This window comes from Sarcophilus harrisii, chromosome 6 (assembly GCF_902635505.1).
Source record: "Sarcophilus harrisii chromosome 6, mSarHar1.11, whole genome shotgun sequence".
In the NCBI taxonomy this organism is placed as follows: Eukaryota; Metazoa; Chordata; class Mammalia; order Dasyuromorphia; family Dasyuridae; genus Sarcophilus; species Sarcophilus harrisii.
Window position 1 is genome coordinate 234,148,466 of NC_045431.1, and position 13,545 is coordinate 234,162,010.

The 13,545-nt window shown below is 53.8% G+C and overlaps 1 protein-coding gene across 3 annotated transcripts; it reads left to right on the forward strand.

Moving 5' to 3' along the window:
• The first annotated feature begins 220 nt into the window (after positions 1-220).
• On the forward strand, positions 221-12,904 carry LOC116419914 (phosphatidylserine synthase 2-like). Of its 3 annotated transcripts, none has more exons than XM_031942575.1 (5): positions 221-401; positions 5,819-5,939; positions 6,772-6,873; positions 9,117-9,199; positions 12,418-12,466. In XM_031942575.1, the coding sequence occupies exons 1-4, from the start codon at positions 238-240 to the stop codon at positions 9,168-9,170; spliced, it is 441 nt and encodes a 146-aa protein (XP_031798435.1). In that variant the 5' UTR covers positions 221-237; the 3' UTR covers positions 9,171-9,199; positions 12,418-12,466. The 3 variants fall into 3 exon arrangements, with proteins under 3 accessions (XP_031798435.1, XP_031798436.1, XP_031798434.1); XM_031942576.1 differs by having other exon boundaries at positions 5,822-5,939; XM_031942574.1 differs by lacking the exon at positions 5,819-5,939 and having other exon boundaries at positions 12,418-12,904.
• Positions 12,905-13,545: the final 641 nt, after the last annotated feature.

Consider the following 13,545-nt stretch of genomic DNA (forward strand, 5'->3'; position numbering starts at 1 on the left):
CGTGCGCCGGGGGCGGGACGTCGCCTTGGCAACCAGCCCGCGTCCCTTTGGCCTGCTGCTCGGGACTAGGCGCCACGGCGTGGCTTGCAGCCCGGGAGCGGCGTCCAGCGACATGCGCCGGCCCACCCTGCGTGCTGGGCGGGCCGGGGGCGGGGTGTGCGTGCGGGGCGGGCCGGGGGCGGGCCGCAGCGGGCAGGCAGAGCCGGAGCCTGAGGCGAGCTGTGTGGAGCCCACGCCATGCGCAGGATCGAGCGCAGGGGTGCCCCGAGCCCGGGGCAGCAGGGCAAGGCCTCGCTGGAAGGGCCGCCGGCGGAGCCCGGGCCCGCGACGGAGGTCGGGACAGGGGTCCGCCGCAGCACCGAGTCCGAGGTCTACGACGACGGCACTAACACCTTCTTCTGGTGAGTGGCGGGCGGGTGCGCGGGCGTGCGCGGGTGTGGGGCAGGAGCGCGCGTGCGCAAGAGGGGCGCGCACCCCTGCTCCGGCCCTTGCCCCTCTACCCCAACTCCGGACCGCCTGCCGGGAGGACTCCGGGATCCCCCTCTGCGTCTGACTCCTTGATCCCCCTGTACCCCTGCAACGGCATTCGGAGCCCCTTCCGACCTTTCTTTGACCCTGGTGATGCCCTGGATCCCTTGTCTCTCTAGAATCTCGAGGAGACCCCACGTGGTGTGTCCTCGAGTCCAAGGGTCCGGGGAAGGCTTCTTGCTGAAGGTCAGCCGCAGGCATTGTGTAAAAGCGCTTACTAAGTACCAGGCTCTGTGCGGAGCTAGGGGGATGCAAAGAAAGGTAATGGACATTCCTCGCCCTTGGGACAAATGGGGGCAATGCCCGAAGGGGAGATGTGGGCCTCTGGAGGCATCCGGAATTGGGATGCTCCCGGAGGTTACGGGCGGGGAGGACTTTCCAAACGAGGGGAATATCCAGGGCAAAGGCTCGGAGTTTGGAGCTGCACAGTCTTGTTGGTGAGGCCACCAGGAGGCCGGGGTCACTAAATGGAAGAGTATGGGTCAGGCAGTGAGGGGGGGAACAAAGCAGGTTTTGAAGGTCTTTGAATGCCACAGAGCATTTAGTCCTAGATCCTGAACGGGATAATGCATTGACAAGATTGGACCTGCCGCTCAGCCAAATCAATTTGAAGCTTGAATGGAGGATGGACTGGAGTGGGGGGAACTTGAGACAGGCGGACACCAGGCCTGAGAGTATGCCGACTTACAGGGGAGAGAGTGGCAATGTCCCAGTAGAGAAAGGAGTATTGGTGAAATGGGTCAGAAATGGTACAGAGGTGAAATGAGAGGGGAAATCCACCATAGGTGTGTGTTTGGGGGGGGGAGGGGTGAAATGGACTAGGGATGTTGTAGAGGTGAAATGGACAAGGAGAAAAATCCACCAGAAATATGAGGGGGAGGGTGAAATGGACAAGGGGAGAAAATCTACCAGAGATTTGAGAGGGAGGGTGAAATATGGATCCTGTTGTAGAAGTCAAATGGACAAGGGGAAAAAACCACCAAATTTGAGGGGCACGATGAAATGGACTAGGAATGTTGCAGAGGTGAAATGAGCAAGACATTTTGTTGGTAAAATGGGCCAAGGATGGTGTGGAAGTGAAATGAACCAAAGGGTGGTGCAAAGGTGAAATCGACAGGCACCATATTGGATTTGGGGATAAGAGAGAGTGAGCTGGTTGAGAGGATGGGACTGGACAGCAGTGGAGAAGGTGGGAACGGTGTGGCTCTCATCTCATCCAGGACACATGCTCACACGCTGTCCACTGGTTCGGGTAGCGCACCTAGCTCACGGCCACCGAACAGCTGTTGACCATAGGCATCTTCTCTGGTCTACAGGGGAGAAAGCCAAGGCTTAGAGAGACCAGTAATGGTAATGATGATGGTAAATAAGAACCAGCCTTTTTCAGAGCCTTTGGGCACTCTCAGACTCACTTGGGTACAAGTCAAAGGTTGACTCCCCACCACAGCTCTAGGAACTCAGGGATGGTCTGATGCCTGTTTTGTATATAGGGAAACAGAGGCACAGAGTGGTGAAAGGCCTTATTACAGCCACAGGGCTTGTGTCTGAAGCTAGATTCCATTGCACTCCTTGACTGCCCATTCTGTCCTTTTTCTGACTCTGTGCCCCTTTCTGAGCCATCTCAAGTATGCCCAGCGGCATGCCAAAGCACAGATGATCCAGCACCTGCCCTCCCACTGCATAGCTGCTAAGGAACGGCTGAGCTGCTTGTTTTGTCGTGTGCTCTGCTCTCCCCTCCTTTTGATTCCCATCCTCACCCAGTCCTAGTTCCTCCTTTCTCTCCAGCATCCTTCCTACTGTCCTTTTTGGTCTATCCCTTTTCCCTTGAACCCCTCTGGGTTCAGCCAACCTCTCAACATGCTTGGTACCTTTATGTTTCCATGGCAGAACAAAGCTTCCTCTTCCCCCTCAACATTCTCTTCTCTTCTCACTCCCACGTCCAGTCTGTGATCATGTCTCCTTTCAGACCCTCACTGTTTTATCTCCTCGGCTTTTTCCTTCCCAAATATCCTCCACTGTGTCCCCAAAACTATTTGTCTAGTGGCAGGTCTGATCAGGTCACATCCTAGCTCTGAGTCCCATCTCCTCTCTCCCTATCCCAGGCCAATCCCAGCCACCTCAGGCATCTAGGGGCTCCCCACCAAACAGGGGCTGCAGCCTCCCCTGGGAGCAGGAGCTGCAGAGGGGCCCCCTCTGTTGTATATGGGAGGGGCCCCATAATGCTTTTTAAATGAAAGATTACCCAATTGGAACTGTGGGCCAGTCAAGAGGAGAGACTTGTCAGGAGTCCAAAAAGCATTGGCCAGGCAAGGATGCCCACCTAGGCTTCGATGGGCCCTGCCACTGCCTCCAGGAGCCTTGGGGCCTGATCAGCTGCATCCTGCAAAGGTCTGCTGGAGGGTGGCCGTCCAGGGTCCTCATTGGGCCCACATGGACGAGTTCCCCAGCTGCCACACGCTCCTTGGAAGCCTTCCTGAAGCAGCTGGATGCAGTGGCTCCAAAGGCCCTTGGCTTCTGGGCTGTGACCCTGAGAGCTCGTTGGATGCAGCTGCCATCAGCCCTTTCATAGTTCTGGCTCCCGGTCTCTTCTCCCTTGCGGTGCTGAGGCTGGTCTTGTATAGACAGCTGGCCAGAGGAAGTAAACAGATGAGGGAGGGAGAGGAAGCTTCATTCTCCTTTCCAGAAGGCTTCTCGGTAACTACTTAGCCAGCACTGGCCCAGTAACCTCTGGGTCTGAAATGGGGGTGCAGCTTCTCTCCCTCAGAGGCTTTTGGAGGAAGAGGAGGCTTCTGGCTGCAGGCTGGGTCCTGGCTCTGATGGCTTGGCAGTTGGTACAGAGGAGTCATGATGGGGTGGGTGGGCAGAAAAGGGCTGGGCTAGGAAGGGGCCCCCGGGAGGGAGTGGAGATGCTTCCAGGCCTAGGTCACGCAGGAGGGCAGGGCCTTGGCCCATGCTTGGCAAAGGAGGTGGTCGCTGAGCCTTCACCCCCCCTGGGCTGCCGGTGGGCCTGTCCGGCTTTGTGCCCCGAGAATTGCTCAGGTGTTGAGGGAGGTGAGAGGATGCCCTGGCTTTTCCGTCCCCCTCCCCACAGGCAAGCTCAGTGCACTCTGGGGAAGTGCATGTGAGCCATGGCCGCTGGCTCGGTGGAGATTCAGCTTTCTCTTCCTTTTCTCCACCAAGGAGAAGGGAAGTTCTTAGTCCTTCGAACAAAGGGATGAGCAGGGGTCGGCCAGGGAGCCGGTCCACAGTCTTTGAAATATGGCAGGGGCCAACCCTGGGCCGCTTCCGCTGCCCTCGGGGTCCGGGAGTAGAGGCGGGTGGCCAGCTGCTACAGCCACCAATTGGTGGGGGTTTGCTTGGCTCCCGGACCCGAGGATTGTCACGTGAGGGGTGAGAGCGCTGGGCGGTGGACCCTTGGGGCTCGAGAAGGAGGCGTGAGTGGTTTGATCTGGGGGTCTGTGCTCCTCTGCCCTCAGATGGCACCTCGCTAAAACTAATCCAGGGGTCCTGGTGGTCCTTGAGCATGGGAGTCAGGCAGTGCTTGGGGTCTAGCACTTCGGGAGGGCCCTTACAGCAGTGACTGTGGCCTCTGCCCATTCCTGCTCCTGCACCTCCTACCTTCATGGCCTTGAGTTGTTGGAAAATCCCATTTCAAAGCAATCGCTTTGTCTGGACTCTGCCAGTAGATTGCTCCCCTCCCTCCCTTATCTCCTCTCCTCTCTCCCCTTCTTTCTTCCCTCCCTACTCCTTTCCTCTCTCTTCCTCTCCCCTTCCCCTCCTTGCCCTTTCTCCTCCCCTCCCTTCTCTTTCCCTTTCCCTTCCTCCCTTTTTCTTCCCTCCTTTCCTCCCCTTCCCCATCCTCTTCCTTTCCCCTCCCTTCTCCCGTCCTTCTCTTGCCCTGGCAAGAGTCTTATCGGTGGCTCTGCTTGTGCCTGACCCCCCAGCCCTTTGGGGTTCCCCGCCTGCCGGCATCCCCGGACTGCAGTCTCCAGAGCAGCCTTCCCCCTTTGTCCTGGAGACTCGGGACAAATCCTCGGCCCGGGCTTTGGAGAACCAAGAGCTTCGTCCCATTCGCAAGGGGGTGCAAGCACAGAGCCCTCGTTTTCCCCCTCCAGGGGCTGTGGAAGCAGGAGCCTGGGACAATGAACAGGCCACCTTTGGCCCCATTGAGCAGACCTCCCTGGAGCCTGGGGGCTGGCAAGGCCCAGTGGGTGGAGTCCCCTTTGGCTCTCTGGGGAGCCTGGGAGCCGTTGGGCCCTTCTTTCTCTAGGCTGAGTCCCGAGGGCTGCCTGGGGCCTCCCAGTGCTTGGGACTGGTTCGACCAGGAAGGGGCCCCAAATATGGGCCCTAAAGAGACGGGCGATTCTGGAGCCCCATCCCAGAGCTCTGGCTCTTTCTGAGCGGGAAGCCAGCAGCCCCGGTTCCCTGCAAAGGTAGATACTGTCTGAAAAGTTCTAGGGGTTTTCCCAAGGATTTCTGGGATAATGGGGTGCAGCTTCCAGGGGAGGTGTGGACTCCTCGGCCCCTGGGTCTTGGCAGTGCCGCGCACATGGCTGCCCATCAGACGACTGTCTGTGGGTCAGCGAGCAGGGACTTTCTGGACCGGACCATTCCTCCCCTCCACCTCGGCCATGGGAAGCCCCCAGCTTCTAACTTTTTCTTCCAATTATCTTTTTGCTCCTGGTTCTTTTGGAACTTAGGCCGCTTTCATGGACGTTAAAATTATGATAACTTTGCCCCTTGACCCAGAGGTGGGTCTGAGCCTGCCCATTCCTCCAGTCTGGAACCCCAAGAACCCCTTCTCCAGCCTCCTGGGTCTGGTGCGCATTTTCCCACTGGCCCTTGTTCCTGTTGCTTCCTCCCACCCCCCAGTTAAGATCATCTTGTGACAAGTGTGGCCCAACCCCCCGTGGGCAGAGCTCTGCTGGGCACTCCTGGCTCGGGGCAGGTTCCCGGCCGGTGTCTCCTGCCATTCTGGGGCCTTCCTCGTCCTGGTCCGAATGGCCAATCTGGGGGCCCTGCGGGGTCCAGGCTGCCGTTGGGCAGACCCTCTCTCAGCCTGCAGAGCCTCTGTTCTCAGTGCCCGCCCTCACTGGACACGAGCAGCGTGGGGGCGTGGGGGCGGAAGTTTGGGGTTAGATCTAGAGCTGGGGCTCATGTCCGCAGGCTCCCAAGGGAGCAGAGGCCAGATTGGGGGGGTGGGGGCAGTCTGGGAACTTGTTTTGATCATGTGTTTCCGCCTCACAGCTTCCTTTACAAATGCTTACGTTTTACTTTATACATTTAAAAGCAGCATTCTGAGAAGGGGTCTCAGCGCTTCACCAGAGTGCCAGGGGGACAGAGAGCAGGTTCGGAAGCCCCGTCTTCTTGAGGGGCTTGTGGGAGCCAAAGTCTTCTTTGCCTCCGGAAAGGTGAAGCTAGTGTTAAAATCCACTCATAACATGTGCCCCTCTCGCCTGCCCTCGGCTCCTCCCAGCAGTCGAGAAAGCCGAACCCCTGCATTGGTCCTCGGGTGGCCATTCCAGGCGGGCGGGCATCCCCGTCCAGCCTCGAGAATACCAGTTGATCATTACAATGGCCAAAGCAGCTCAAGTGAACAAGCGGTCATCGATTGCTCACTGTGTGCCCGGCACTGTGCTGTGGGCTTCCCAAAGGGAACCCTCCTAGGGAAGCTCAAGAGCTGGGGGAGGGGGAGGAAGTAGATCCCTTGCCCTTCTTTCTCTCCTCTGCCCCTGCCTTGGCGTAGACCTGGTGAATCTTTCTGACTCAGCCAGTCCCTCCTCCCAGGTTCTGTCCTACTGGGTGTCCCCTGCGCTTCAGTAAATGTTGGGGCTCCCAGTAATCCCCAGGGTCCAATACAACCTCCCCTCCCTTTCCTGTCTTGCCCCTTGTTGTTGCACCAAGTGTTTGGTGCGGTCTGCTCCTGGCGTGGGGCCCCCCTGAGATCCCAGACCTCCTCCCCCATTTTAGCCTGTTTGTCGCAGTTCCTTGAGGGCAGGGCTAGCTTTTACCTCCCTTGTATCCCTATGCTCAGCATCCAGTCCTCGCTGACAGCCGGAGGGGGTCTGGAGGACAGGAGGGAGGCAGATATTGAGGTGCTCTGGGGGGGCGTGGCCACTAAGAAGGGGACTAGGGCAGCACACGGGTCTGAGCATACCGCAGAAGGCCCTTCAGTGGACACGACAAATCCCAGAGCGGAAGCAGCCCAGATGGGTGACCACTCTCATTTTCCATGCTTTTCAGGAGAGCCCACACCTTGACTGTCTTATTCATCCTCACTTGCGCCCTTGGCTACGTGACCCTTCTGGAAGAGACTCCTCAGGACACTGCCTACAACACCAAAAGGTAACCCTGGGCCTTGGGCCAGCCTCCCCAGGAGTTAGAACCAGCAGGGACCAGAGAACGGCTGCCTGCTTCTGTTTTAGGGCGTGATGGATCCTGGGGGACAGAATACCCCGTGGGCTTCCCAGGGACCGGGGCTGGTGGGAGGGGAGAACATGGCAAGTGGCCTCCCTCACCACTTTTCTTAATGATTTGCCTTCCCTGCCTTAGGTAGCAGCACCACATTCTGTGTCACAGAAGGGATTGGGCAGGACTTTTCCCCCCACAATCTGCATAGCACGGGAATTAGTTGGTTTTTAAATGTTTGGTAGAATTGCTCAAAAATTCACCTGGGCCTAAGTTGCTTTTCTTAGGGAGCTTATATTTAACTTATTTGATTTGTTTTCTAAGTTAAGGTTATTAAATATTCTATTTCCTTTTCTGTTGATCGGGGCATTTTATATTTTTGTAATAATTCATCCGTCTCATCTAAATTGTCAGTATTATTGGCAGATGATTGAGCATCTGCCCTTCAGGGGTTTGTGCCATCAGCCCCCAGGTTCCTAAAAAAAAGTAGCTTTTACTTCTTTTCACTTTTGATACTAGTAATGTGATTTTCTTCTTTTAAATACCAATTTAGCCAATTTGTGGGCTCTTTTTTTTTTTTTTTTTTTTTTTTTTTTTTTTTTTTTTTAATAAAATCAGCTTCTACTTTTACTTACTGGTCTAGTGTCTTAGTAGCTTCATTTAATATTCTTGCCTTTGATTTTTTTGGATTTCTAGTTTCAAGTTTAATTGGGAAGGTTTCGATTTGTTGAGTTGCAGGCCCAATTTGTTGTTCCTTCTCTTTTTTTATTGATGCATTTAGAGTTAAGAAATTTCTCCTAAGTAGCTTTGGATGTAATGCACAAATTTTGGAACGTGGTCTCCTTGTTGTGTGATCTTTAATGACATTATTGATCGTTTCTATGACTTGATCTTTGACCCACTTATTTTTTAGGATTAGGTTATTTAGTTTCCAATTTTTTTTTTTTTTCTGTGCTTCAAAGACCCTTTTCTAAATGTAATTTTTTAAAATTGCATCATGGTCAGAAAAAAGATAAGATTCAGTATTTCTGCTTTTTTTTGGATTTCTTTGTAAGGTTTTTATGTCCCAGTACTTGGTCAATTTCTGTAAAGGCATAGTTCGGACAAGAGAAATAGATAGACCCCTTTCTATCTCTGTTGAGCATTCTCCAAGGGTCAATCATATCTAACTTTTCTAAAATTTTATTCATATCCTTGACATCTTTCTTTTTTACCTTATGCTTAAACTTACTATCTAGGTCTAAGAGGGTGAGTTGAGGTTCCCCCCTTTCCCCTGTGTAGTTTTCCTGTCTCTTTCATTCTATACCTCACTTTTTCCTTTAGGAAGTTGTATGTTCTGTTTTTGGTGTGTTGATGCTGAGCCTCTGGCCTGGTTTTGCACTCCCTGCAGCTTCTGGAGGGTTGGAGGGATAGGGGCTTTTTTATTTCATTGGTGTTTTTGCCCAAGTCTTCTATTGGCAAGCAGACTCTGGTGCTTGTCATTCATCTGAGGGGCCAAAGTCTCTAGGACAAGTGTGCCTTGCTTCAAGAGAATCCAAGAAAAGCTTTTTTTGGGGGGGGGGGGGGGGGGGAACCTCAGCCACATAATTGCCTTTTGGTGGAAAGTGAGTTAGCAGCCTCTTGGGTCAAGGGTGTTCAAGCTAAAATCAAGGGGGGTCCCTGGTAGTTGGGCGTCTGATCTGCTACGCCAAAATATGTAGCCTGCTCTGCAGCCTCTCAGGCCCTTCCTCAAGCCCAAGGGAGCTTTGGGGGATTTGCCGTAGAGGAGGGGATACAAAGAAGAAAAGACAGAATGAGCATCTATATAATACCTACTGTGTGTCAAGCTCTTTACAAATGTTGCCTCATTTGATCCCCACAGTAATCCTGGGATGTCAGTATTATTTTTATTCCTCCCATTTCACAGCTGAAAAAAATCAAGGCAGACAGGTTTCGGCAATTTGCCCAGGGTCATCCAGTTAGTCCGTGTCTTGATTTGGACTGGGGACTTCCTGACTTGAGGGGCAGCTCCCTGGTTGCCTCACAGCTCCCAGACTCTTGGTGAAAACCCCTGGTTCTCTGGGGGAAGAGAGGAAGGGGAGCCCCTTTGAAATGGAAAGGCCTGGGAGGAGGGTCCTCGCAGAGAACCTGGGGGGCTGATGGCACAGACCCCTGAAGGGCTCTTTGCTCTTTGTCCTCAGAGGAGTGGTGGCCAGCATCTTGGTTTTCTTGTGTTTTGGAGTCACGCAGGCTAAAGATGGACCGTTCTCCAGACCTCACCCAGGTAACTTGCCATTCCTGTTTGGATTTAACACAGCTGATCTCAAGGGGGGCTGTTGGTGACTGGGGACATGAGACTCTGCCTGCCTCAGAGAAGCCCGGGGCCTCTCCAGGTGTTTGGTAAACTGAGGTCCCCGGGGAAGCAAACCAGGCTGAGGGCCAGCCTTGGCACCTGATGCCTCCATAGCTCCCAGAGATGCTGGGTGAGATCCCTGCAGAGGCCCAGGAACACCAGCTCAGCACGATCCCCCCATCAAGGGAGGTTGTGCTTAGAAGTCTCACTTAGAAAGGTTTCGGTTTGGGTGGCCAGGGAGATGTGTGTCTCCCTGTCTGGTGGACATTTATTGGCCTTTTTTCTCAGTCCTCTTTCTCTTTGACCTTGGGCACAGGTGATCACTCTCTGCTCCTGGATCCTCTCTTCTCTTTATATTTTTGGGATAACCTCTCCCTCCTCTCTGCCCACTCCTCTTCAGTCTCCTTTGCTGGCTGCTCCTGCAGATCATGCCCTCTCCATGGGCACCCCTTAGCTTCTTTTCCCTCTAAATTGATTCCCCTGGTGACTTCATTAACTGCCATGGATTGAAGCCTTATGATCTGTCTTTCCTGCCCCAACCTCTCTTGTGTGTCCAGCCCTTCAGACATCTTGACCTGGATACCAAGCGAACAGTTTCAACCAAAATATGTCCCAAACAGCTCATGCTCTGCCTCTCCCTCCACTTCTCACCTTTTCTGTGGCTGGAAGGCAGTACCCTTGTCCCCCAGCCCTCAGATTCACAATCTGGGAGTCATCTTGTACTTCTCAGTCTCTCATCCCTGTATCCAATATGGTGCCTCGGCAGTATCTCTATTTGATTTTACTTCTGTAGCATCTTGGTCGGTTTCATCTCTACATTATCTTTGATCAGTTTCACCATCTTTGCAATTATCTCTGGTCAATTTCACCTTTGCATCATCTCTGATCAGATTCACCTTTGCAGCATCTCATTAATTTCGCCTTTGCATCATCTCTGATCAGATTCACCTTTGCAGCATCTCATTAATTTCGCCTTTGCATTATCTCTGATCAGATTCACCTCTGCAGCATTTCATTGATTTCACCTTTGCATTAACTCTGATCACTTTCACCTCTGTAGCATCTCAGTTAGTTTCACCTCTGCAGCATATGGGATCTGTTTCACTTCTGAAGCATCACAGTCAGTTTCATCTCTTCATTATCTCTGGTCAGTTTCATTGATTTTACCTTTGCATTATCTCTGCTCAGTTTTACCTCTGCAGCATATCTGGTCATTTTCACCTCTAGCATCTCAGCCAGTTTCATCTCTTTCATTATCTCTGGTCAGTTTCACCTCAGTAGCATTTCATTGATTTCACTTCCACATTATCTCTGATCAGTTTCACCTCTGCACCATCTCTGGTCAATTTCACTTCTGTTGCATCTCCCCAGTTTGCTCCCTTCTCTCCTCTGCCACCACCCCTACCCTTTTATCACCTTATCACCTCACACCTGAACTCTGCTGGAATGTCTTCCTGCCTTCCATTCCATCCTTCATTCAGTCACCAAAGTGATTTTCCTAAAGCACAGCTCTCCTTTTCACCTGCAGACCCTTTCCTCCTCCTCCCTTTCCTGTCTTACACCTTACCCCCCAGCACATCCTTTTTGATCTAGTGCCCTGTCCTCCTGGCTTGTCTAAGACCTCCATTTCTTAGCCTGTCCACCAGGCTGAGGGTGTTCTCGCTTGGCTTCCCTGGCTCTTTAAGTCTCAGCTCAAATCTCACCTCCTACAAGAAGACTTCTCCAAGGCTTCTATTTTCAGTTCTTTCTCTCTGTGGATTGTTTCCATTTTTATTGCAGTATCTGATAAAGAATTTCATGCTGTTTATCTGGAAAAGATGATGAGATGCGGTCTAGGCTGTAGTAACTAAACTAAAATGGGCATGGCAAAATTAGAAGTCAGCTTTGAAGAAGGTCTCCAGTGGCATGCCTTAGGGATCTGTGCTTGGCTTTGGGTGGTGAATATTTTGGTCAGAGATTGGATAAAAGCACAGGTAGAAGACTCGAGACATTCTAGAGGGATACCACATGGCAAGGGTCACACAGTATATTACGAGTCAGGAGACACAAGGATCAGACAGGCTAGAACATTGAACTGGCCCTGAGATGAAACTCAGTAGGGTTATATAGAAAGTCTTACTCTCGCCTTGGGACAGATGAGCTTCACAGGCCTATTGTAAGAGAAGCGGGGTCAAATGATTCTTGACAAAAATTGGGGGGGTTTCCTTAGAGTGACTAAGGAGAAAACATCTCAGTCTCTGTGCTTTTGCCCTCTCAGTGCAGAGATTGCAGGCCCTGTCCTGTGCCTCCCTGAGTGTTGTCAGTCCTGAGAAAGGGTCTTTGTCGATCAACTGGGGACAGTCCTGAGGAGAACACCCAGCGACAGAGGATCTGGGAGAAATGGGAGCTGTTGTCAGGTGTTCAAGGGAAAAAACCAGTTGGGCTCAGTTAGGTCCTCCAGGGCATAGCTGGAATTAGAAAAGAGGTAGAGGAAATAAATCCAGTTAGACAACCCCCCATTCCCCAAAAGACGTGATGAGTTCTCAGGTCTAGAAGTTTGCCATGAAGTCTGGCTCTGGTTGGGCCTTGAGTTCAGTCACTGGGGTCCATTTAGGGACAGGAAGTTGAGCCTGCTTTGGATTCCCGGCACAGGGAGGGGGACTACACAGGGATGGAGGCTCCAAGGCGATGGCCGGCAGTAGAGGCGGCTTTGGCTTTGGCGAAACACATGGCCAGAGAAGGCTTAGGACCGGGTGTGGACAACCTCCTCTCTGAAGAGTTCTGTCCAGGCCATTGGGATTCCAGTCCTTCTGGTGGCCAGTCAGGAGAAAGGCCCGGAGCCAGGGTCCCGGCCTAGGCCCAGCTCCGGCACTTCCCTGGCTTCCCGGACAGGCCTTGGGATCGCTGAAGGTGGTGGCAGTGCCTTCTCCCCACCCTCCCCCGGTGGGCACTTGGGGAGCTTTGGTTGCTGCCTTCGAGGTTGTGTCTTCCGGGCACGAGGCAGGGCCTGGGGCCGCCCAAGTTGGAGGGCCTGTTGGCCCAGGAGGCCTCCGGGGGGAACTGGAGTATCCCCGTGGGCTGGTGGGTCCCAGGTCTGGTGGCATTGGCCCCCTGGGGCCCCAGGACGAGAACAGGAGCCAACACCTGCTGCTCTCTCTGTGTCCTTGTAGCTTACTGGAGGTTCTGGCTGTGCGTCAGCGTCGTCTACGAACTCTTCCTCATCTTCATCCTCTTCCAGGTAAGCTGCTCTGGCGCTCAGGACCAATGGGGAGGGGCCAAGGTGGTGCCCCCCCCCCACCCCAAAACTGTCAAGTAGTGCTGACCTGTAGGTTGGGGGAGGGGGGACCCAGGAGACCCCGGTCTTCCTCGCCCCAGGGGGCTGCTTTCCTCAGACAGCACCCACCTGTCAGCTTAAGGAGAGCCTCCTCCTTCGGCCTGATTCAGGTCTGAAAGCGAGCACTGGACAGAGATAAGCAGCTGGCAGCAGACACCCCGTCTCTCTTGGCAAAGAAATTGGGGCGCCTGGAATGGAAGCCTCCTATGTCAACGGAAAGAGATCTCACTCTGAGATCCAGCTTTGCTGCCCCTCCCCCAGGAGGGGGGAGGGGAAGCGTCCGTCTTCCGAGTCAAGCAAAGGAAGAGCAGATTCAGGTTCCCCGGTGTCTCTGATCAGGGACCCAGGGGATCAGGGTCCCCCCCCCCCAGCCTTCTCTTTCCCTTTCTCCCCTTTTCCCCCCCTCCTTTCTCTCTCCCCCCACTTCTTTTTCCTTTTTTTTCCCCTCCCTTCCTTTTTTCTTCCCCCCTTTCCCCCCCACCCTTTTTCCTCCCCTTTTTCCCCCCCCCCCTTTTTTCCCCCCATTCTTTTTTTCCCCCCCCCCCCTCCCTTTTTTCCCCCCCCCCCTTTCCCCCCACCCTTTTCCCCCTCCCCTTTTTTCCCCCCCCCCCCCCCCCCTTTTTTTCCCCCCCCCCCCACCCTTCCCTTTGGGACTTAAAAAATTCGGAGGAAATTTGCAAGGAGCTCCCCAAAACCGCCCGACCCCCAAAAGCCCCAACCCCCCCCCTCCCCCAGACCCCAAAGGGAGTCCCCACCAAAAGGGGGGTTTTGGGGAAAAAGGGGGCCCCCTTTGTTTTAAAAAAAACCCGTTCCCACAAAAGGGGGAAAACGACAAAAAAAAAGGGGCCCCCACCAAAAACCCCTTCCCCCAACCCCCCGCCCCCAACTCAGTCCCCAACCCCAGCCCCCCCAAGGAACCCCCTTTGGGCCTATTTCCCTTTCCCGGCCCCGGAATAAAGGGGCC